The 25,374-nt window shown below is 51.5% G+C and overlaps 1 protein-coding gene and 1 pseudogene across 1 annotated transcript; one reads left to right on the top strand and one right to left on the bottom strand.

The window, feature by feature from the left end:
- Positions 1-3,022: 3,022 nt before the first annotated feature.
- Positions 3,023-8,780, top strand: LOC120708991 (annotated as a pseudogene).
- Positions 8,746-10,517, bottom strand: LOC120708997 (ammonium transporter 1 member 2). The gene has a single exon (XM_039994482.1). It carries the CDS (start codon positions 10,368-10,370, stop codon positions 8,901-8,903), a length of 1,470 nt encoding a protein of 489 aa, XP_039850416.1. The 5' UTR covers positions 10,371-10,517; the 3' UTR covers positions 8,746-8,900.
- Between the last annotated feature and the right edge of the window lie 14,857 nt (positions 10,518-25,374).

Here is a 25,374-nt window from a genome sequence, read left to right as displayed (position 1 = left end):
TTAGTCAACCTAATGTTGTCACTCAATTATCTAAACCAAACAAGGACCTTTCAACCTCCCCACGTGCACTTCCCCTTACATAGCTGCATGAACTTTTTTCTATTGGGAAAGACCAATAAACAATGCACAGTTAAAATAGTTGGCTCTACTCTCAATCTAGAATGTCTTATATTTGTGGATAAAATTTGAATCTCAGGATGCCTTGTATTCGAGGACGGAGGATGTCGGCATACATAGAACGGGGTTCTCCATTTCCAGACGATTTATGGAGACACTCGACTTTCTTGACTCAGGAAGAGAGTGCGATGGCCGATGGGCCCACCTAAACCCCGTGTTTTGGAGCTTGGCGATAGTTTCCTTTGCCTTGAAGAAAATGCTGTGACAGTTGTAGGAGCATGCATTATTAAATAATTCCAAACTGATGGCATATAGGATTGTGCGTTGCATCATGGAAGATTAGGCCAGTCTCAGTAGGAGTGTCATCGACACAGTTACCTAGACTGAAATCTTAAGAACTGTGCTAGTGGAGGGTCATCACCATGACACTCCTCTCATATTTTATGACACTCCTCTCTTCTCTCTCCTCTCTTCTCATACTATTGGTATATGTTAGCAAATTTAATGTCATGACAATCTTATGACCCTAGCACTGAGACTGGCTTTAGTAGAACCGTTCAAATCTCACAATAAAGAGAGAAGGGAGCATGTAGATCTATCACCTGCTATCTTATCCTGACATGCACGTGTATCCCCTCCATACTCATATTAATCGTCGTCCTGGGCTCTAGGCCCGTTTCCAAAAAACTGTCGTCACATGCTTTTAGGGTCACATATGGACACGATTGCCCTTGGCCTCGCAGCCTGTTGCGCTCGCCAACGACTCGGCTTCAATCGGTATTTACTTTCGTCGCCTCGTTTCTTGCTTCCTCGTAGCCCGTGTCTCGTCGCCTCATTTCTCTCCCTTCCACAGCACGCTCGCCTCCATCTCCTCAGCACGGACGCTCGCTTAGCTTCCTTGCTTCCTTAGCTTACTTGCTTGCTTGTGCCATGGAGTCCAGCGCCATGGATTCTGGCGACATGAAGGTCAGAAGCTCCATGGAATCCCTCGCCATGGAAAATCAAGTAAGCAGCCGAAGGGTCGGCCAAATGCGAGCGGCAAAAGCAGCCTACAGCGCGTCCAAACTCCAAACGCGAGCGCCAAAAAAACAAACGCCAAAAGCAGCCGACGCGCCAACCCAAACTGCGCCATGCAAAATCAAGCACTAGCAAAAATTTAACCCAAACTGCGCCATGCAAAATCAAGCATCAGCAAAAATTTATGCGGCCGCCAGGTATCGAACACGGAGCAGCAGGCTCACTCCTCTCCACAATAACCAATGGAGACAGAATCCATTTTTGTATGGTATACACCCATAGCGGCATTTAATAAGGGCAGACATGGAAGAAAAACCCTTAATTAATGACTCCTTGGTAAGCACAATCATGTCCTAAATGTCAAATAATATGAGTATGGAGGGAGTATATCTCAAGACATGGACCACACGCCAGCATTATTAGAGCAAGCATACATGTACCCCGAAGTGTGTATGCACCTAAGTCTCTCTCTAGAGACAAGACATGACATAAAGTAGCATCATGAGCTCTCTCTGCCACCCTCTCACGGTGAAAAACAAGTAGATGGAGAGATGTATGCATGCATACAACAAACAAAGAGAAGATGGACATGTCCACTAAAAAGGGTGCATACACATTAAAAGCTATCTCTTTCTCTTGCCCACTTGTTGCACGGACTCCAAGGCTACCTTTCTCTCTTAAGCACTTGTTGCACGGACTCCAAGGTGACATGGTACGCCTACCACAAGCACATGCGAAAGAAAGTGCATGTGGTAGATACATGCACCCGCACGCATTAAAGAAGGAGGCCCTATCAATTTGAAAATAGCAATCTCAGAGTTGCCACCAAGTTTTCAAATGTCATCTTCTCCCAAGGGCCACGGCCCATGGTAAAAGCGTTTTTTTAATCTCTAAGAGTTTCTAATATGTTTACTTCCAATAACTCTATATTGGGACCTTACTTAGGCACAAAAAGCACTCATCCCCCCTAAACAGTGATCCTATTTTTAGTTCCCAGAAATGTTAAAAGTGCCACGTAATCAAAGATAGACCTCCTTCCCGCCGAGCTGGTGAGTACAATCTGTATCATTTGAGATTATCAATATCTATACTATAAAAGTTACCCAAAGTCTTGGTATATACGTGTGTGGTTGGATGCTATATTTATATACTGCAATGCTCGATATCATTGGTAAAGTTTGATTCCGGGTACGCCGCTGCCGGTGAAGCTGCTTGAGCTGTTGAAGAAGTTGAGATTGACAATACGCTCCTTCGTAGCCGGGAAGGAGTCCTTCCCATACGGAGCATCGTTTACAGAGACCGCCTCCGGGACGAAGGAACGCAATGACGTGGCGTGCAATGGCCGGTGCTGACGGTGCCTGCAAGAATCTGTTCTCCAGCCAGACATGCGCGCTCGGTTTTGGAGCCAGACATGACGTATGTGGCTTGATTTGGGCCAAGCAAAAATACTGGAAGTTGTTTTTTTATTTCTTTCACGCCTAAAATTAAACTTGTTTTTATATTACAGTATAATTCAGACACTCACAACGCACGTACACTCATTTTTATAAACGCATATACTTAAATCTTATCCCTGTGAGGCTGCAAGCATCTTTGAAGACTGAGACGGTAAATCTTCGAGATCGACAGAATCAACACAGACGTCATGCTGTCAACAGAGTATTCGCTTCCGCTATTCCGCGAGAAGTTGCATCAAGAACCTAAGTGCTACCATTACTTTTCTAACCACTAGACTGTAAAAAATAAATTATTTTTTGATATTACAAAAATTAAGTTGTTTAGAAAACAAAAATTAATTTTTTCAGATTAACAAAAATCAAATTATTAGGAGTGGGTTTTGGAGGAGATGCGAAGCCTGGCTGGCGGCCCAGCCCACCAAAAAAAAAAAACCTCTAAACTCCAAGCCCCCATGCCCGCGCGGTGCTCCGACGCCACCACACCACGCGGGCACCGCGCGATGCGCTGCTCGCCTCAGCTCTCCCACCGCGACTTCGTCGCCGCGCTCTCCCGCTGCTCCACCCGCGCGCACCTCGAGCAGCTCCACGCCCACGCCTTCGTCGCGGGGCGCGCCGCCGCGCAGCCCACCACCTTCCACCTCCTACGCACCGCCGCGCTCCGCCTCTCCTGCCTCCCCTACGCGCGCCGCCTCTTCGACGCCACGCCCCACCCCAACGTCTTCCTCTACTCCGCCATGCTCTCCGCCTACGTCTCCTCCTCCTCCTCCTCCTCCGCCGCCGCCTCACACCATTCTTCCCACGTGCACGCCCGCGACGCGCTCGACCTCTTCCTCCGCATGCTCCGCCGCGGCCGCCCGGCGCCCAACCAATTCGTGTAGTCGCGCTCCGCGCCGCCTGCGCCGTCGGCGTCCGCCTTGTCAGGTCGATCCACTCCCACGCCTGCAAGAGCGGCTTCTGCGAGTACGATGTCTTGATGACCTCGCTCCTCGATGGCTACTCGAGGTACGGGATGATGGCCGACGCGCGCAAGCTGTTCGACGGTTTGACCGAGAGGAACGTGGTATCCTGGACAGCGCTGTTGTCCGGGTACGCAAGGGCCGGGAAGGTTGGGGATGCGATTGTGCTCTTTGAGCGGATGCCCGAGAGGGACGTGGCTGCATGGAACTCGATCATCGCAGGCTGCACTCAGAACGGGCTGTTTGTGGAGGCGGTTGGGATTTTGGGGAGGATGGTGGGCGAGGGGTTCCGGCCAAATGCAACCACAGTTTCTTGTGTGCTATCTGCATGTGGGCATCTTGGGATGCTGAAGATTGGGAGGTTGATCCACTGCTATGCGTGGAGGACCTGTTGTTTTGGCTCGTCCGTTCTGAATGGGTTGATTGATATGTACGGTAAGTGTGGGAATCTAACGGGGGCAAGATGGATCTTTAATGAGGTTTCAGACAGAAGCCTGACCACTTGGAATTCTCTGATCAACTGTCTTGCACTACATGGGCGCAGTAAGTGTGCAATCGCTGTGTTTAATGCGATGAGGGATGAGGGAGTTGAACCTGATGTGGTTAGTTTCGTTGGACTGTTGAATGCATGCACTCATGGAGGGTTCGTTGATGAAGGACTTAGATACTTTGAATTAATGCAGCATGAACATGGAATTGAGCCAGAAATTGAGCATTATGGGTGTATTGTTGACCTTCTTGGCCGGGCTGGACGATTTCAGGATGCACTGAATGTTATCAGCAATATGTGGATCAAATCAGATGAAGTCATATGGGGGTCATTGCTAAATGCATGTAGAATACACAGACAACTAGAACTGGCTGAGCTTGCAATTCGGAAGTTGCTAGAGTTAGATCCAAATAATGCTAACTATGTGGTGATGCTGGCAAATGTATACAGTGAAGGTGGCTTGTGGGAAGAGGTGACGAAAGTAAGGAAGTCTGTGAAGGAGGAGAGTATTGGCAAGAAGCTGCCTGGCTGTAGCTGGATTGAGGTGGATCGCAAGACACACCGGTTTTACTCTGGTGATGATGCTCATCCTGAGTCAGAGGATATATATGACACTCTTGATGATTTAGCAGTCTCAATGGAATTGTGACAAAATATACTGCCTGTTAGCAATGTTTCCAGAACCTTACATAGCTGGATCACTCTCATAAATTGGCTTTATTATTGGAAAGTAATGCGCTTAACATTTGTGCGGTAAGCAAAGTGGGCTCCCCTAGCATTTGGCCTAGATAACACATTTATCGGAGATACACAAGGTGTTCCATCAAAGCCTTTTATCAAGCTTCTTGATGGCAAGAGGTAGTTCTAATGCCTGAACTGGACTGAACTTATGTTCAGGATTTGCGCCTTTTCTGTTTCAAAATGCCATCATCAATTCATGAAGGTATGCACACATTTTCATGTGATCACATTGCTTACTCAAATAATCTATTTGCAAAGATACTTTATTTATCTTGTCTATTTGATGCTAGAGTAGGTGTGCTTCTATCAGCCCTATATGCAACCCACATCTTGATGAACTTTCTATATCCCATTTTCCCTTTCTTTATGGAGTGGCCATTATATCATCAATCATGCTGTCAGTGTGGGACTGTAGGTTCTAATTCTAATGGCTAAATTCCCCACCTTGCCAAATAAAAGGTGGGTGGGTGGGTGTTTTTTTTTTGGGGGGGGGGGGGGGGCAGGTAGCCTGTTGCCTTCTACTTATCAGTAGTCAGTCACATTTTATATGCCAGCTAGACTTAGATAGTTGACCCCTTTCATATGCACTGTTGCCTTCCAAAGAAACCATAAGACACGGAAACAAACAGATGGTAATGAGGACAAGAGGCTAGGATTGGTTGATGCTAACTGTGTAATATGTGCGGATAATTATGTTTGAAGAAAAATAACGTAACTGAGTTCAATTCTTCCTTATCTTTTCCAAAGCCGCCGGTGTGTTTTCAGTTCTGTGCCAATTGCCAAAGTGGGGTGGCATATAACTACCAAGTTTAGTGCAGTATTGATACATTTTGTGTGAAATAACTGAAACAAACTAGAAAGGTACTGTGGAAATACCAGTAGTATGTTTGTCTGATTATTTGTATTGTCAGTATAACAAATTAGCATGCAGATCCACAGTGCTGTGAAAATGTCTTGTTGCTGATAGTTAATGACTCTCCATAGTTATGCATATCCAGATGAGAATGGAACATGGGATGGGTAGATACTAATCAAGAAAAGTATAAAATTCAGAATCTGGAGTCTGAAGAAGAGCCTTGCATTTACTGATAGTTAAGATACATATTTTTACTATTTGCCGCACTGGCTAGTGATGACCACTTTGAACCAGAGATTTTAGAACCAGCATATAGTGGAAATGACTGGAGCAAACTAGAAAGGAGTTGTCAAATCATTTGAACCACTAGTATATTTTTCACATTCATTGTACTGCCAGTATACCAAATTACCATTCTTGTAACTGTCTTTTGCTGGTACTCTATATCTGTCCACATTTATTCAGATCAGATGAGAACAGAACATGGAAAAGGTAGATCAAGAAAAACGCAAAATTTAGGATCTGAAAACTAGAGAAGAGTGTTGCAGTTTCTAATGTCTGAAAGATGTCTTTCACCACATGTGTTAGTGATTACTTCTTTGAGCCTGTCCTTTCACAACAGACGTTGCTCAATCAGTGTTTAGATGGAGCCTGACCTAGAAACATCGGGTGTTTGGTTTTAGTTGTGAGAGGGTGATGGATCATTGCATCCAAGCTCAACCTTACCCATTTCTTGGTTTGAGGAATGGAATGGGTTGATCCACCACCTCATTCATCACAAGCATATTGTTAGTATGATTTGGGAAACTCTGTCATCGCGCTCAAATTCATGCATCAATCCCTCAAACATAGTACAAAACACTTCAGTAGTGTACGTGTTGTTTGTCCTAGGGATGTTTATTACAGTTTTGTGATTCAAAAGGTATGTTGCATGCATGCTAGTGCACATCTTTGGAAGGCTGAAAGCCCATGCCTTAGGGTATTTGATGGTATGATCACCAAGCCCCATGCAAGCAAACTGTTCAACCTGCAGTTAGGCACACAAGTTTACTTTCATCCATAGTTTTAAATAGCCGGCTATAGCCCCGCTATAGCCTTTTTAGAGGGTTCCCGCTACGCTATTTGTATTTGTGCCGCTATGGCAGCTATGGACGCTAAATTGGGCTATAGCGCAGCTATAGCCTCCGCTATGGCGTAGCTTTAGCGCCGCTATAGCCTTATCTTATCTCAGTGCTACTGTTTTGGTCTTTTTGACAACTGAATATTTGAATGTATGAATTTTATTGTATTGTCAACTTAAGTAATGTTCATGTAGCTCTAGAAATATAGTTATGTTTATGAAATTCGCTAATTACTATGTTTTTATGCATTTGTTGTATTTTTCATGATTTAGTAGTAAACCGCTATTTGTCATAGCCCGCTATAGCCTCCGCTATAGCCTCTTAGCCTCGAAAAAAATACGCCGCTATTTGGCATAGCCCACTATTTAAAATCATGTTTCATCTCTTCTTGGCACTTCCTCAACTTGATATTCTCACTTTTGGTGTACCATAATTATGTTATTGTTCTGTAGTCTGGTTTTAACAAAACCCATATGCTCAGTGCTAATTACCAATCACTGTTATTTAGAATGACTGATGACCTTGCCCCTCAGCACTATTTTATTACTTTTGCCTCATTTTCTTGGACAGTACAAAGGAGTAAAAAAAGGAAATGTGATGGGAGAAGCTGAAGATGAACCCAAGAAAACTGCCATCGATTTCCATTTACTGGCACAGAAGGTAATTCCATATTTCTAGCGTACTCAATCTGTGGAATTTCGTTGCAGATGCTTTAGCATCAACCATGCTGTGCCCAACAGAAACTTCGGACTTGCAGCTGTCATAGCTGTTTGTAACGACCAGTACCCCCTTATTTATTTGAATATATAATGGAAGTTGGAATCAGATGTACAGCTTCTGGTGTTTAGTAACATTGGAAGTGTCAACACATATTTCTTGGAACTTGGATGAACTGTGGTGCCGTTGTCCTAAGAACATTTTGTGTCCATGTTGTAGTACGCCCATACCTGCGCCGTATCTGCTTTATCTTTTTTTTTTAGCTGAGTTGTTGGGTTCTCTTTGGATTTATCCTATTGTCCCCAATCTTCCCCTCCGATTCAGAACTTGTCGTGTTAACTTATTTATCAATTCATTGTTTTCTTTCTTGAAGGGTATCGGTTCATTGTTGGTTCATGTGTTCCCATCCATGGATCTTGTCTCCACAACATGGTAAAAAGGCGATTCTTTGACTGAAGAGGTGAGTTACGAGATGCTCGTAATTTCCATACCATCCAGCTCGTATATTGTCACATGACTGGATCAGGGTAGTAGAAAGAAGAGGCAGGGGCAAATGGCCGCCGTACGTTGCCACTGCAGCCCTGCCAGCTAAGATGGGAGGTTGAAAAGGATGGTGCAGGTTACTGGAACAAGCATGCAAGGTACAGCGACATGGACCGACGATTTGGAAAGGGGAGAATAAAAGTACCCCCATCGTCTTGGTCTGGAATAATTCCAGCGCAGTCCAATACCTCGCCATGTAAATATATGCCACCCTGACCACCCAAAACCAGCCAAAAAGTTTGGTCAGTCGCAGCATTCGAGCCCGTCCAAATAAAGGCGGGATAAGTGACTGGACTGATACGCAGTCATGTCTTATACTCTTATCTCGGCAACTTTTTCAGGACTGGTGATCCGTTGGTGGTAGGATGGATCCCCGTGTTTCCAGTTCACGATAGCATGGCTGGGACCTGTGCGAAGCAGGGATGCCGTGAAGATTCTCCACAGGTGGTCATGGGCTCATGGCTTCCACGGACACAGCGACGATGATGGTGCGTCAGAAACTTCGGAAGACGGCAGGATGCCGGGATATGCTTTCTTGGAGCAATTCGGTGATGCAGTCATGCAGAGGAATGGGATCACACCTCTAATGCCAGCGTTTCGTCCTCGATGAATACTAGCAGTCTTTCTTACGGAAAAAAAAGGGATCAACCTGTATCGATGAATGGATGAACCATCCGTGCAAACACGCCAAACTCCAATAATGAGGTCAAAGGAAAGATGATCAATCTTAGACAAGAAGAGTAATAGTATGCCTCGTTGTTATTATACAATCTTGTGTAGCATCATACGGTGAGATCCAGCTCGACAGAAGGGTGGTCTGCTTGCAATCTGCAGGGCGTGTGTATGTGTACTCCTACTATAGCGGTAGCGGCTGGCACGGCGTCGCTAGAACTCGCCGCTGGGCGCGTTGGCGATCTGCGAGGTCTGCAACCCCTTGGGCCTGCCGCTGGGGTCCTCGTCGTCGTGGTACGCGTACGCGAACCCGCCGTGCCGCGTCTGGTCCATGCCGGCCATCTCGTCCTCGGCGGAGACGCGGAGCAGGCCCATCTTGTTGAGCGCCAGGAACAGCGGGGCCATGGTGGCGCTCACCCACGCCGCGATCACCAGGACCATCACCACGTTCGCCGCCAGCAGCCGCCCGCCGCCGCCCATGAAGATCCCGTACGGCCGCCCCGGCGCGCCGCCGTAGATCTGCTCCACGTACTCCCGGCGCGCGAACAGCCCCGTGAAGATGACCCCCCACGCGCCGCACCCGCCGTGGAGCTGCGCCGCCTCCAGCGGGTCGTCGAACCGGAGCCTCGCCGCCAGCGCGTTGAGCCCGATGAGCACCCACGCCGACACGAACCCGCAGATGATGGCCGCCCAGGGGTCCACGACCGAGCAGCCGGCGGTGATCGCGGCGAAGCCGCCCAGGAGGCCGTTGCAGACGTCGAGCACGTTCCAGTGGCCCGTCTGGAGCCGCTTCCCGAAGAGCGTCGTGAGCGCCGCCGTGCTGCCGGCGAGGGTGGTGGTCACGGCGGTGCGGCCCACGGCGGACCACTGGCCGCGGATGCTGCCGGCGGGGCCGTAGCTCTTGAGGATGGTGAGGAACGACCCCGGGTTGAAGCCGAACCACCCGAACCACAGCAGGAAGGTGCCGAGCACGACGAGCGACGCGCTGTGCCCGCGCAGCGCCACCGAGCGGCCGGCGTGGTCGAACCGGCCGATGCGGGGGCCCTCGATGAGCGCGCCCCAGAGGCCGGCGATGCCGCCGACCATGTGGACGACGCTGGACCCGGCGAAGTCGATGATGCCGGAGCCGAAGAGCAGCTTCCCCGACGTCCGGGACGCCGAGGCCCACCCGTCGGCGGACCAGACCCAGTGGGAGACCACCGGGTACACGAAGCCGGTGAGGAAGGCGGAGTAAATGAGGTACGCCACGAACTGGGTCCGCTCGGCGATGGAGCCCGACGTGATCCCGGCGGCGGCGATGGCGAAGGCCCACTGGAAGAGGAAGAAGTCGTAGTCGAAGCCGACCTGGGGCAGCCGCTTGAGGCCGAAGAACTGCTTGCCGATGAAGCCGTTGGACGGCGTCCCGTACGCGAAGGCGAAGCCGAAGAGGTAGTAGAAGAGAGCGCCGGCGGCGGCGTCGAGCACGTTGGTGAGCATGATGTTCATGGTGTTCTTGGCGCGGACGGAGCCCGCGCAGAGCATGGCGAACCCCAGCTGCATGGCGAACACGAGGTACGCCGAGAAGAGCAGGTACGTCGAGTCCACCGCCGACGTGGTGTCCGCGAACCGGTTGCACAGGTAGTCCGTCGCGTTCGCCGCCGCCGGGCCCAGCAGCGGCGCGAGGCTCGCGGCGCACGTCGCCATGGACCGACCTGCCCTGCTCGCTGCTCGCTCGCCGCCCCCTCTTCCTTTCTTCTATGAGCAACGGGAGATGGCGATGCGCGGCGCGTGGAGGAGGCCGGATCGGTGGCGTCGGATTTATAGGAAGCGAGCTTCGGCGACGACGGGAGGACTGAGGAGCAGGAGCTCGAATCAGGAGGCGCCTGCTGGCTGCTGGACGCTGTCGTGGTCCAAAAGTTTGCAGGGGCCCACCTGCCAGGCGTGGGCCCTGCTCCTTATGCTGATGTTCTTTTCATTAGGCGTTTTTGTTGAATCTTGGTGGCATCTAAACTTGTAACTGTACTCTGTACAATTGTGGTGGGATGATGGCCAGCACACGCTGTACCCGGTGTTGCGTACAGGGGTACTCCATTACCGTATCTTTGCAGTGTACAGATGTGTATTCATCACGAACCGAAAAGTCAATGCGATGTTGCATCCAGTCTCTGCTCATGTCATATTTGAATCGAAGGCTTTTAAAATGCAGATCATTTTCGGCATGGACGTGGACGTGGGACGACCGACATATATCATTTTGGATTTGATGATCATGTTTCCGAACCTACCTACCTACCTACCTCATGAACATACATAATTTTTGAAGGGAAATCGATGACATCTCCGTTGGTATTTTGCTTCATTCTAGAGGAGTTGAGTCTGCGACAAGCGGCCTTGAGAGCCCCGAGCGTCACATAGTTCCTATGTTATTTTTATTTTTGTTGAGTCTGTGTGTTTTCTGTTTTTTGTAATATCTTTTTAGACTTTTGTAAGACTCTACTTCTTTTCCTTAAATGATTTGGCAGTGCTCCTGCCGGTTTCTTCAAAAAGAAAAAACATACATAACTGTATAGCCATTTTGCCCTGATGTGCCCTCAGAAGATTTGGTCTGCCGTTTGACTGAAAATTTTTACCGTTATCTGTAGCATTATCCCTTCCTCTATTCAAAGCCATGCAAGTTACAAACTTTCAGGCCCATCCCCAAGACCCCAACCATCTACTCCCTCTATTCACTTTTGATAGCTATATTTCAAAAACTTAAATGTTCAAAAATGATAGCTATATTTACTATTAGCATGGGTATTGACAATAAATAGCACTAGTTACAAGGAGTTCCTAGTTAAAACATTGGATGACCAACAAAAAAGTCTGTGACATTTATTAGATTGATAAGCACACTTGTGGTGCCCTTGGTCATTGTGTCATATGGAAATATATCTATCAAAACTGAATGGAGGGAGTAGTATTCTCATTTCCCAAATCCCAATCAAATAAGTCGTCATAGCTATCAGGCGTTTGCATCGAAATTGGCCACCGCCGATCCACTTATCAAATCCAGCAACTCGGAACCGTGATGCAACGCTGCAGACTGCAGACCCACCGGGGGCCACGGACGAGCGATCACAAAAACAAACCAACGATCCCCAGATGACAGAAGCGACGTGGACCTGCGGAGATCCGACGCGGCTGGGAAGGTCGCCGTCGCCGTTGTCGTCGGCATCGCCATCGCCGGCAAAGTCCACGCCCTCTTCGGTTCCAAAAAAAAAAATGTCGGGGCGCCGACGCCATCCGGGGAGAGGGAGACTAGCTAGCCAGCCGGCGCCATGGGGCCGGACGCTCTGGGCGCAGCGGGAGGGCAGAAAATTTCCACTTGCGGCATCGCCGCTAGCCGATTCCTCCTTGCGCGTGTTGGGTGGTTCGTCGCTTTTCGCTGTCCGGAAGGTGACTAGCCTGCGAGTTGATCGTGCCGTGTCCAGACTCCGGAGACAAGGACGTTCTTGGATCCACGTTTGACCTTGGATTAACAAAAGGCGTTTTAATCTTTTCCAAGGAGACATGATCTGACGCCAGTAATCACCCCAACTGCTGCGGATCATTGTAGACTACCGGAGTTTTCAGTGCAAATTGGCCTCTGCTGTCATTCGCTGAACCTGTGCTTGCACGTTGTGGGTTGACCGATTTGAACACATGGACACTCTCTGGCGCCCTTTGTTAAATAAAGTTCAGGTCACTGCACACTCAGTGCCTGGGCCCTGTTAGGTTCCCCTAAATTTTTGTCTACGGCTCACACTGATGTGATCCGAGATGTGTTGTGTTCCCTGTTGCTAAAAGTCTGTTCAACGTCGTTAGGGTGTACTCTGCGTTTTCAGTGCTGAAGTTATCGGTGTAAAAGTTACTACTCCCTCCATTTCAAATTGCAAGTTATTTCAAAATTTTTAGAGAGTCAAAATATTTTAAGTTTGATCAAATTTATACAATAAAGTACTAACATTTATGATACCAAATAACTATAACTAGATTCCCCACTAAATATACTTTCATATAATATCTATTTGCTGCTATAAATTTTTGTAATCTTTTCTATAATTTTGATCAAACATTAAAATAGTTTGATTCTCTACGAAAGTTGGAATGACTTACAATCTCGAACCGAGGGAGTAGAAGGCATTGCATTCTATTTGATCCATTTCCGTCCAAATATATAGTCTGTCGTCGCTGCAATACACGCTGATGAGCGATGAGCATGGAAAGTTTTAGCATTGTCAAAACAGCCTTCGTTTATTCAAATCATCGAAACTGCTTTCAGGCATATCCCAGTTGATTCCCAAGCAGATAAGACATCAGATTTATCAAGTAGTACTGATAGTATACCTGCATCGAATTCGGGCACCGGTCTGACTGGAAGATGCAAATGCAACACCGGTGGTGCCGGCCCCGCCGACCCGGGGCGGCGGGGCCACGGAACGATCGGGAAAAAACACCGGTGGTGCCGGCCACGGCGCTCGTGGCCGGGATCCGTTGCAGCCGGAGACGCCGCCGCCGCCGCGCAAAGTCCACGTACGTCCCCCTCTGTTAAACAAAAAAAAACTCGGACGTCGACACCACTCCGGCCGTCCGGGGAGACTAGCCGGCGCCGTGAAAGCGTCGATCGATTTGACAGTCTGCCACGCAGCAAAGATGGCAAACAATTTCCCACTTGCGGGCTTGCGGCACCACCATCTCTGGTAGCCAAGTTCCTCTTTGCAAGATGTAACATCCCGAAAATTGACTAAAATAAATCATGCGCTAATGTTGTGTTTCGTCGTTGAGCTCGAGATCCTTCTAAAACCCTAAACCCAAATCCCGAGATAATTTCTCCTTCCCGAACACCCGTTGTCCCATCCTCCCCTCCGCGCGACGCGCGCGTGGCCGACCGGCCGTAGACCACGCCGCGAATCCTGCCTGTACTCGTCGCACGCGACCGCCGCGCGTGGCCGGCCGGGGCCGCATCGCGTCAGCGCGATTCCCGCCCCTCCCCCTCTCCATTTTCCTTCCTTTTTCTTTTCTTCTCTTTATTTCTTTTTTTTCCCATTTTCTTTTTCTTTTTTCTTTTTTCTTTTCCTTCTCCCTCTCTCCCCTTCCTTTCTTCTCTGCCGCGCACGCCTGGCCCGCGCCCTTCCCCCCCCTCGCCCCCTGCTCGCCCGACCGTGCCCCAACGGAGCACGCCTCCGGGCACGCCACCCCTACCCCGCTCGGCCTGCCACCGGGCGCCCCGCGCGCGCGCCTTCCCCAAACCCCCAGCGCACGCGCCGCCCTGCAGCGGCTCGGCGCGCACCAGCCCGCGCCCCGGCCGTGCCCAGCCCGCGCCCGCCGCGCCGCGCGCACCGCCGCCCGGACCCGCTCGTCCTGCGCCCGTGCCCCGCCGCTCACGGCCCGCTCTGCTCCGCACGCTCGCCTGCCCCGCGAACGCGCACGAGCGCGCCCAGCCGGCCTGCCCTGCCCCGCTCCCCCTCGTGCGCGCCCACGCTAGGCCCCAGCTCGCCTCGCGCGCACCGGCCACGCCACGCCCTGCCCCCCCCCTGCGCGCGCACGCCGCTGCCCCGGCGCACAGCGCCGGCGACCCTAGTGCAGTGCCGCCTGCACCGACGCCTGTGCCCGACGACCTTGGCACACCGCCGCCGCCAGCCACACGACGCCGTGCCGCACCTCACCGTGCCCCACCCTGCTCGCCCAAGCACGCCAACCCAGCTGCCCCGCAGAGCGCGTCGTCAACCCCGCCGTCACCTCAGCGCCACCGCCGCACGACGCGACGTCGGAGCGCCATTAATGGCCGCCCGTGGGCCTCGCTAAGCCGGCCACCTACCCCTGTGTCGCCACCGCCTTTCTCGCCCTATAAAAGGGGGCTCGGCGCCGCCCTTGAGCCTCGCATCCCCGGCCGCCACCGCCCATTGCCTCCTAGCGCCGCCGCTCGCCATAGCCGCCGCCTCCTGAACGCCGGCCATCGCGGACCACCCTTCCCCGCTGGGCTCTAGCCCAAGTCAGGTAGGGCATCCGGGCCTCCTCGAACCCCTCTCCGTTTTTCCCTCACCTCTCGGACGCCGCCGCACTCCGTGGCGCCGCCCCCAAGCTCGCCGCCGCCTACCGCCACCCACCGCCGTGTCGCCGCCTCTGCGGGCCGCCACCCCTCAAATCGAGGGGGGGAATCGGTCCCCAGCGCCGCCCTGCCCTATTTCCCTCAACTCCCAGCCGCCGCCGAGGCCCAGGGTCGCCGGCCGAGCGCCGCCGACGCCCTGGACGGCCTCCTCTGTTTCCCAGCGGGGAGGGAGGAGGAAGAGAGGGCATATTTGCCCATGACCCCTTCCCCTATCTTCTATTAGCTAAAGAACCCTCCCACCTATTGTTTTTACTCAAGAAGGAACATGGCTAAACTCCTATTTTCAAATAAGCCCTCCACCGTATAAGCACATTTATAAATAAAACCTTACTCCTTTCCAGAATAGTCCGAACCTCTCCAGAAATTACAACTAAGTCCCTTCCGCCCCAAAACAATTCACGAACAGGTCCCTGGACCCCTGTCTAGGGCCTAAACGCTTCCCTGACCTATCATTTTATGCGCCTAATGACCTCGGCTTAACCTAAAATTTTACCCCGCCTCTCCTAACTCAGTTCTGGCCATACCATTCAGAAACCATTCGAAAATAACAATCTATGCTCTATATTTCATGTGTTCCCGTTTCGAGCTCGACGACAAATCCTTGTTCTGATTGTGTGCTTGTTTGTGTGCGCTGTAGACCACGGAGTGAACGAAGGAGAACCCGTTGACGAGCAGTGCTGTGAGCAGGTGAACGAGGACCCGTTCCACGACCCCGAGCCTGAAGGACAGGACCTCCCCGAAGGCTACGAAGACGGCAAGTTCAATCCCATCCTTTGATGCATGTTTCTGTCCTAGTTTTTATAAACACAACCCAATGGCCTGTTTCATAAAGTCGCATATGTTTCACTTGCATGAAAACACGGTTGGATAGCCACCCCTTGATTTGTGATGATCATTCCTTGACCACCTAGATTAATGTCTGATTTTATTTGGACGTTAATCGATATTAGAACGCTCAGGACTTTACTCATAATATGCTTTGTTTTATAAAGAAAATGTGTGCGTATGGGAAGGGATAAAATGTGGATTTTCGAAAGATGAGTATGGGCGAGATGGACGGCATTTCTGTGTGGATTGCCGATTGGTGTGCTTATGCCTGTGTGGCAGGGCAATGAAGGGAGATATTCATCTTGTCGCATGTAAGGACTGAGTTGGTGTGTCATCTCACCTAACTCCACTATCGTGCAAACCACTCGACCGTTGAATGGGCAACGGCGTAGCATAAATCCCACTAGTTGGTGTGATAGCCATCAGGAGAGCTGAGAGCAACGGGTGACTAAGGAGAGGGGATAAGCCCAGAGTGACTTATGCCCGGTTATACCTAAGTGAACGGTCGATGACCCCTTGGTGCATCCCGTGATGGCTAGTCAGGCTTAGCTATGGTGGGTAATGGCTATGTTGGGATCTACACCGACACGACGGTGTTCGAGTTGTGGTATCCTACTTGTGGGTAAAGTTGCACACCTCTGCAGAGTTAAGAATCTATTCGAATAGTCCGTGCCCACGGTATTGGGCGAGTTACGGTGTGGTCACATAACTAGTGTTTCTATGGGATGGGCTGGTGTGAGTTGTTTTGAAATTGGTTCCGGCAGTTGTGCCGTGTGCTACGACGGACGGGGAGTCCGGTAGCAGTTTTAAAACCTGAACTCCGTGTTACTGCAAAAACTGATTTCTAAAAGGTTTTTCGTAAAATAAACCCCTGCATAAAATGTCGTTTTTCTGCAAATGAAACCGTAACCTTATCCTTGATTTATCTATGCATATTATTCTGTTATAACCCCCTCCGTGGGTGTGGTTGGACTTGCTGAGTACGTTTGTACTCACCCCACTCTTATTTTTTACAGAAGAAGACCCAGACTTCGTGCCAGACGACGCTGAGTAGGGTTATCGTTCTACACCCAACCTTGCCTGTGGTACCGGCCCTGTCGAGATGCCTCCGCTGTCGCAGTACTCTGAGCCTGAGTTAGATCCCGTATTGGTAGCACTCTGGTGTATTGTCGTAGCTTGGTTAATCCTTGTTATCATCTGTATCGAGTGTCCGCCAAGGTTTGTAAGGTTTTGAACCATCTGATGTAATAAATGTGGCATCAGCCTCCTGGGACTGATGTTTTGTATCACATTTAAGTCTTCTCTTATGAGGAGACGCTTCAGGTGGTATCAGAGCCGTAGGTTGGCCGTAGGACGTGACCCTAGGAGCGAAACCCGTTTTCAGGACCTTTCACCTTAGGACTTTTCTATCCTTAAATCCTTCCTCACACAAATACTTACCCTTGGTTCTTGCCATGTTCCAGATGGCTGACAATGGATGGATCGGCGGAATCTGTTTCGCAGAGCCCGGCCTTCCTAAGTTGTTGATACTCAGCCTGGAACGCATTGGAGTTGTGGATCCGCCAGAATTTCTTTACCGGGAGTACGACTCCAAGGGCACTCTTCGGTGTGACTTGATGATCTTCATAGCAAGGAGCACCCGCTACCCTGATGTGGACCCCTGGTTCATCTCCACCACTGGATTCCGTTTCCCGGATACCTATCGGAAAGCCGCCCGCAAAGCCCTGCGGCGTCTGCGTGTGATCTACAGGCATCACCTCCAGCGTACTCCTATGGGATTTTTCCCGCCGACTGAAGGAAGAGGACGCACATGGATTGCCAGGATGAGAGGACTTGGAAGAGAAGAAGAAGACCTGGAAGACACGGTCTCTCACCTATCCATCTATCTCACCGGCCTGGATGAGCTCTATCGCGAGCAAGCAGCACAACTGAAACAGCAGGTCCACAGAGCAGAAAAAGCAACCCAGGAGATGGAGGAACAACGGTCGAGGACTTTCCATGCCGAGTATTCCCTAGCCGCCCTCCAAGTTCAAATGGATGAAAAGGAAGAAGAACTGGAAGAACAACGGGCAAGAGCCACACGCGCCGAGGACTCGCTAGCCGCTCTCCAAGCTCGCATGCGGAGGTATGAGGCTCGCTGGGGAATAGGAGGATGGATAGAGGAAGACGCTGAAGAAGAACCCGAAGAGGCTCAATGGGATGTAAACACCCAGACCGAAGAGGAAGAGCCCATGGAAACCCATTGGGATGTTGGAACTCAAACTGAAGAAGAAGAACCTGAAGAGACCCACTGGGATAAAGGAACTCAGACCGAGGATGACATGATGGATCAGTATCTCCCACTGAAGAAACGCCCTCTTAGGATCGAGGAAGAGTCTCCGTGATAGGAGTTGTCTCCAAGCTAGAACCTTTGCTCTAATAATAATCATGTACCCATGAAGTTGTACCCCCCATGATGCCATAAATAAAAGTCATCTACCCCTTTGTGTACCTCAAATAATTGTGCAAGTTTTCACCATATCTTTGTTTTTAGATGGCTGAGGAAGGATGGACCCAGGGCGACTGCCAAGCTGCACCTGGCTTCCCCAGTCTCTTGATCAACGCCCTGGAGAGCCTTGGCGTCACGGAACGCCCAAGGTACTACAGCAGAGAGTACGAGCATCATGGCACTCTCCGCTGCAGGGTGATCCTAGTCGTCGCCAGAAGTGACCGCTACCCCGACATCCTGTCATGGCGAGTGACTGCTACAGGGTTTAGGCACCAGGACACCTATCCCCTAGCCGTCAGGAAAGCACTTCGTTACCTGTGCCGGATTTTCGAAAGACACCTCACCCCCACACCAATGAGGTTCTTCCCACCAGCCATCAGAACTCCAGTTTGGGAAGCCCGAATGAGAAGCCTGGAACGGCGTCGCCATGAAGAAGTCCTCCTGTACCAAGTGGCTACCTACCTAGCCTCCCTGGATCAGCTCTTTGATGAGCAAGCCAACCTGCTAAGGGAACAGACCCATCGAGCCGAGCAAGCAGAGCTCGCGCTAAGATTGCAGCAGATTCGAGCAGTCCAAGCCGAGGCAAGAGCCGCAGCAGCGGTCAGCAGTGAAGCAGTTGCTCAGGAGAGCCTCAGGCAAGCCCGAGACCGGCGTATGCAAGAATGGACTAACAGTGGAACCCCAGTCCCGGCAATAGGAGAAGACCATGTTCTGCTCGGAATGCCCGTCTTAGGATGGGGACCGCTCGTTGGAAACCCACTAGGCCCACCCGAGAATCCTGGAAGGTCTACGGCCGCCGCCGCAAGAGAAGCCGCAACGCAACCCCGGGAAAACGGAGATCTAGAGGACTGCGAGCAAGGACCACTCATTTCCCCGGAGATCGTGAGTTCCTTTCCGAGGGAGGAACCCACTCAAGCCGATGAGACAGCCTAAAGTGCTGGCGACCGTCAAGGGATGAAGCCGTGTGGTCCGAAGAAGTTCTGTGCCCTTTTCTTTTGAAGTGTGTACCCGGACGTGTAGTACGTGTTCTAGTCGTGTCCCCCTTGTTGTACCGCCCTTGCTGTAATAAAGTTGCTTGTGCTTGTTGTTTGTGATGATTGCTTGTTGATTGTGTGCTTGCCGGCAGTAAATAGATACTGCCTTACGACTTAACCAACTTAAACATCACCTAATCTTGGTCCCAATCCACTCGTTCTGCAGATGGTTTCCCGAAGCATCACAAGGGCCTCCCGAGTCAGGGACCCTGCAGCCGCTGATGCAGGAGTACACCCTGACGGGCAAAACCATCCTCAGGAAGAACAAAAAGTGAGTCAGGGCAGAGGAGAAAACCATGGTGCACAGCTGCCACCACCACCACCACCTTTCGTGGACCTGGCACAAGTGATCCATAACCAGACTCTCATACTGGAGACACTGGCCAATGCTCTAGTGAACAGGCAGCCACGAGAGCAGACCTTTAATGACAAGCTGACAGCTTTTCTGAGGGCCAAGCCACCCACTTTTGCCGGATCCAGCAACCCCTTGGATGCAGATGACTGGCTCCGCGTGATCCAGAGGAAGCTCGAGCCATTTGGGTGCCAGGATCGAGATAAAGTTCTTCTGGCTGCACATCAACTCACCGGGACTGCTTTAGCCTGGTGGGAGAATTACTGCGCTGCTGCCAGAGATGCCTCCACCATCACCTGGAATGAATTCGTGAGGGAGTTCCGCCGTTATCACATCCCCTCAGCCACCATGAAGCGCAAGGCAGATGAGTTCCGCGCACTTCAGCAGGGGAATATGACGGTGGAAGAGTATACACACCAGTTTATGGAGCTGGCTCGATATGCACCCGAAGAAGTGAACGACGACGAAAAGAAGCAGGACATGTTCAAGAAGGGACTAAACCCAGAACTCAGGACCCTGCTCACCCCTCAGATCTATCCTGATTTCAACACCTTGATGAATAAGGCAATTCTCACCGAGAAGGCTAAGATTGATGAAAAGAAAGAGAACAAGCGCAAGTTTCTGGAGAGTAAGTCTCGCCAGCAGGAGCGTTTTCAGAAGACCAGAAGTCTCAGCTACAACGCACCAAGGTCCCAAGCCCCAATGCAGTACAAAACTCAGTCTCAAGTGACAGGACCACGAGCCCCTAACACACAGCCCAGAAGCCAGAACACCATGAGGGCCTCACAAAATAATGCGAGCCAGGTCACCAACAACAACAGCAACGTGAGAGCCTGCTTCAACTGCCGTGAGACGGGTCACTTTATCGCCGACTGCCCCTACGCCAAGAACAAGCCTGCTACTTCGGCTTTCTCCAACACAGTGAACGGACCCAAGCCAGTTCTGACCGGTGCCAACCGAGTGCCCCTCCGTGGCAACAGCAACAACAACAACAACCAGCAGAGGCAATCCCAGCAGTCTTTTGGACGAGCCCGTGTCAACCACATCGACGCACAGGAAGCTCAAGGAGCCCAGGGCGTAGTACTCGGTGAGTACCTAGTCAGCTCGACTCTTGCAACAGTACTGTTTGATTCTGGAGCATCACACTCGTTTATATCCTCAAGTTTTGTGGAGAAGCATAAAATACCTACGGTACTACTAAAAACACCCCTATTAACCCGGACGCCCGGCGGAGACATCAGGTGTCAACTGGGTTGTCTACGGGTAAGGATCAATTTAAGTGGGGTAGAGTTTTTAGCAGACCTAGTAGTACTTAAGTCAGAGGGGATAGATGTGATCCTCGGAATGGACTGGCTAAGCAAACACAATGGCCTCATAGGTTGTACGGACAAAGTAGTCCATCTAACAAACCCGGAGGGAGTCCGAGTGACCTGTCATACCCGGGAATGTGGAGCAAACCCGATGGTATTCAGCATGGAAGCCAAGTCCTTGGAAGAAGTCCCGGTAGTGAATGAATACCCCGATGTCTTTCCCGAAGAACTTCCCGGTATGCCACCAGATAGGGACATAGAATTTATCATTGATCTTGTTCCTGGAACCGCCCCCATAGCCAAAAGACCCTATAGGATGGCAGCCTCTGAGTTGGCAGAATTAAAGAAACAATTAGAGGAACTACAACGAATTGGCTTCATCAGGCCAAGTTCGTCTCCTTGGGGAGCCCCGGTTTTGTTCGTCAAGAAGAAGGACGGAAGTATGAGACTATGTGTAGATTACCGGGCACTAAACGAGGTCACTATCAAGAACAAGTACCCCCTTCCCAGGATCGATGATCTTTTCGATCAGTTAAAAGGAGCCAGGTACTTTTCCAAGATTGACCTAAGGTCCGGATATTTTCAGCTCAAGATTAGGGAAAGCGACATCCCGAAGACAGCCTTTGTCACCCGATACGGACAATTTGAGTTCACAGTAATGCCTTTTGGACTAACAAATGCACCTGCTTATTTCATGAACCTCATGAATAAAGTTTTTATGGACGAGCTAGATAAGTTTGTTGTAGTCTTCATTGACGACATACTTATTTACTCGAAGAGCATTCAGGAGCACGAGCAGCACCTGAGGGTAGTTTTGGAAAAACTGAGAGTGCATAGGCTATACGCCAAATTCAGCAAGTGTGAATTTTGGCTGGAGAAAGTAGCCTTCCTTGGTCACATTTTGACCGCAGAAGGAGTAGCAGTAGACCCCGAGAAGGTCGAAGCAGTATCCAACTGGCAGCCGCCAACCAATGTGAGTGAGATCAGGAGTTTTCTTGGATTAGCTGGGTATTATCGGAGATTCATTGAAGGGTTTTCTAAAATAGCCCGGCCCATGACAGAGCTGCTCAAGAAAGAAAAGAAGTTCACCTGGACGGAGTCGTGCGAAAGGAGCTTCCAGGAGTTGAAGCGAAGATTGACGACAGCCCCAGTGCTAACCCTGCCGGATATTCATCGGGATTTTGTCATCTATTGCGATGCGTCCCGACAAGGATTGGGTTGTGTACTGATGCAAGATGGGAAAGTCGTTGCATATGCTTCCCGACAGCTCAGGACTCATGAGCAAAATTACCCGACCCATGACTTGGAGCTTGCAGCCGTAGTGCACGCACTTAAGATCTGGAGGCATTATTTGATTGGGAATAAGTGTGAAATCTTCACCGACCATAAAAGTCTGAAGTATATCTTCACCCAGCCGGACTTGAACTTGAGGCAAAGAAGATGGCTAGAATTAGTCAAAGATTATAATCTGGAAATTCATTATCACCCAGGAAAAGCAAATGTAGTAGCTGATGCTCTAAGTCGGAAATCCTACGGGCCCAAGAATGACCATTTACGAGAGGAAATGGCACGATTAAATGTGCACATTGTCCCTCGAGGTTCCCGCCAAGTGCTGAACATTCAATCCACTCTAGAAGAAAGAATCAGGAAAGCCCAAAAATCGGACAGGGGACTGATGGAAATCCGGAGGCAAACCGGAGAGAATAAGGCCCCAGACTTTCGAGTTGATAATAAGGGAACGTTGTGGTATAAAGACAGAATTTGTGTGCCCCAGAAAGGAGATTTCAGGCAGATGATCATGAATGAAGCTCATAACTCGGCCTACTCAATTCACCCAGGATCCACCAAAATGTACATGGACATAAAACAGAAGTATTGGTGGAATGGGATGAAGGCAGATATTGCACGATTTGTCGCTCGTTGTGATACTTGCCAGAGAATCAAAGCTGAACACCAGAAGCCGGCAGGATTACTGCAACCCCTACCCATTCCGGTGTGGAAATGGGATGAAGTAGGAATGGACTTTGTGGTGGGCTTGCCCAGAACTCAGAAAGGACATGACTCCATATGGGTAATAGTGGATCGCCTTACTAAATCAGCTCACTTCATACCCGTACGGACCAACTATGACGGGGAGAAGCTAGCTAAGCTCTATTTAGAGAACATAGTGAAATTGCATGGTGTGCCCAGCCGAATCGTTTCAGATAGAGGGACCCAGTTCACCTCAAGATTTTGGAAAAGTTTGCATAAAGCCATGGGCACCAAGCTAGACTTTAGTTCCGCTTATCATCCGCAGACGGATGGTCAGACAGAAAGGGTGAATCAGATCATGGAAGATATGCTGAGAGCATGTGTCCTCACTTATGGCAAGGATTGGGAGCAGAGTCTACCCTATGCCGAGTTCTCATACAACAACGGGTACCAAGCAAGCTTGGGCATGTCACCGTTTGAAGCTCTCCATGGAAGAAAATGCAGAACCCCTCTGATGTGGTCAGAAGTTGGAGAACGTGCCCTAGTCGGCCCCCGCACTCATAAAAGAAGCCGAAGAAAGAGTCGCCGAGATTCGAGAAAAGCTAAAAGCAGCCCAGTCCCGACAAAAGAGCTATGCGGACAAGAAAAGACGGGAAATAAGTTTCAACCCAGGAGATTTCGTGTATCTCAAGGTATCGCCTATTCGAGGAACCCGAAGATTCCAAGTACAAGGAAAATTGGCCCCTCGGTATATTGGACCATACCGAGTTTTGAAGAAAGTTGGAGCGGTAGCATACCGTTTGGAGCTACCAGAAGAAATGTCGGATATCCACCCAGTATTCCATGTCTCGCAGTTGAGAAGGTGTTTGAGGATACCCGAAGTAGAGCATGTGCCGGTTGAAACGATAGATCTGCAGCCAGACCTGCGATATCAGGAAATACCGGTGAAGATCCTAGACACCGTCACCAGGAGGACCAGAAACTCCGAAGTACGAATTTGCAGAGTTCAGTGGAGCAGACACGGAGTAAAAGAAGCTACGTGGGAACGCGAAGATGCTCTGAAGAAGGAATTTCCCCACCTATTTAGGAACCAGTCGAATCTCGAGGACGAGATTCATTTTAAGTGGGGTAGGTTTGTAACATCCCGAAAATTGACTAAAATAAATCATGCGCTAATGTTGTGTTTCGTCGTTGAGCTCGAGATCCTTCTAAAACCCTAAACCCAAATCCCGAGATAATTTCTCCTTCCCGAACACCCGTTGTCCCATCCTCCCCTCCGCGCGACGCGCGCGTGGCCGACCGGCCGTAGACCACGCCGCGAATCCTGCCTGTACTCGTCGCACGCGACCGCCGCGCGTGGCCGGCCGGGGCCGCATCGCGTCAGCGCGATTCCCGCCCCTCCCCCTCTCCATTTTCCTTCCTTTTTCTTTTCTTCTCTTTATTTCTTTTTTTTCCCATTTTCTTTTTCTTTTTTCTTTTTTCTTTTCCTTCTCCCTCTCTCCCCTTCCTTTCTTCTCTGCCGCGCACGCCTGGCCCGCGCCCTTTCCCCCCCTCGCCCCCTGCTCGCCCGACCGTGCCCCAACGGAGCACGCCTCCGGGCACGCCACCCCTACCCCGCTCGGCCTGCCACCGGGCGCCCCGCGCGCGCGCCTTCCCCAAACCCCCAGCGCACGCGCCGCCCTGCAGCGGCTCGGCGCGCACCAGCCCGCGCCCCGGCCGTGCCCAGCCCGCGCCCGCCGCGCCGCGCGCACCGCCGCCCGGACCCGCTCGTCCTGCGCCCGTGCCCCGCCGCTCACGGCCCGCTCTGCTCCGCACGCTCGCCTGCCCCGCGAACGCGCACGAGCGCGCCCAGCCGGCCTGCCCTGCCCCGCTCCCCCTCGTGCGCGCCCACGCTAGGCCCCAGCTCGCCTCGCGCGCACCGGCCACGCCACGCCCTGCCCCCCCCCCTGCGCGCGCACGCCGCTGCCCCGGCGCACAGCGCCGGCGACCCTAGTGCAGTGCCGCCTGCACCGACGCCTGTGCCCGACGACCTTGGCACACCGCCGCCGCCAGCCACACGACGCCGTGCCGCACCTCACCGTGCCCCACCCTGCTCGCCCAAGCACGCCAACCCAGCTGCCCCGCAGAGCGCGTCGTCAACCCCGCCGTCACCTCAGCGCCACCGCCGCACGACGCGACGTCGGAGCGCCATTAATGGCCGCCCGTGGGCCTCGCTAAGCCGGCCACCTACCCCTGTGTCGCCACCGCCTTTCTCGCCCTATAAAAGGGGGCTCGGCGCCGCCCTTGAGCCTCGCATCCCCGGCCGCCACCGCCCATTGCCTCCTAGCGCCGCCGCTCGCCATAGCCGCCGCCTCCTGAACGCCGGCCATCGCGGACCACCCTTCCCCGCTGGGCTCTAGCCCAAGTCAGGTAGGGCATCCGGGCCTCCTCGAACCCCTCTCCGTTTTTCCCTCACCTCTCGGACGCCGCCGCACTCCGTGGCGCCGCCCCCAAGCTCGCCGCCGCCTACCGCCACCCACCGCCGTGTCGCCGCCTCTGCGGGCCGCCACCCCTCAAATCGAGGGGGGGAATCGGTCCCCAGCGCCGCCCTGCCCT

Source organism: Panicum virgatum, chromosome 1K (assembly GCF_016808335.1).
Source record: "Panicum virgatum strain AP13 chromosome 1K, P.virgatum_v5, whole genome shotgun sequence".
NCBI classification, from domain to species: Eukaryota; Viridiplantae; Streptophyta; class Magnoliopsida; order Poales; family Poaceae; genus Panicum; species Panicum virgatum.
The sequence above is the reverse complement of the archived record's forward strand: the minus strand, read 5'-3'. Positions and strand labels throughout refer to the sequence as shown.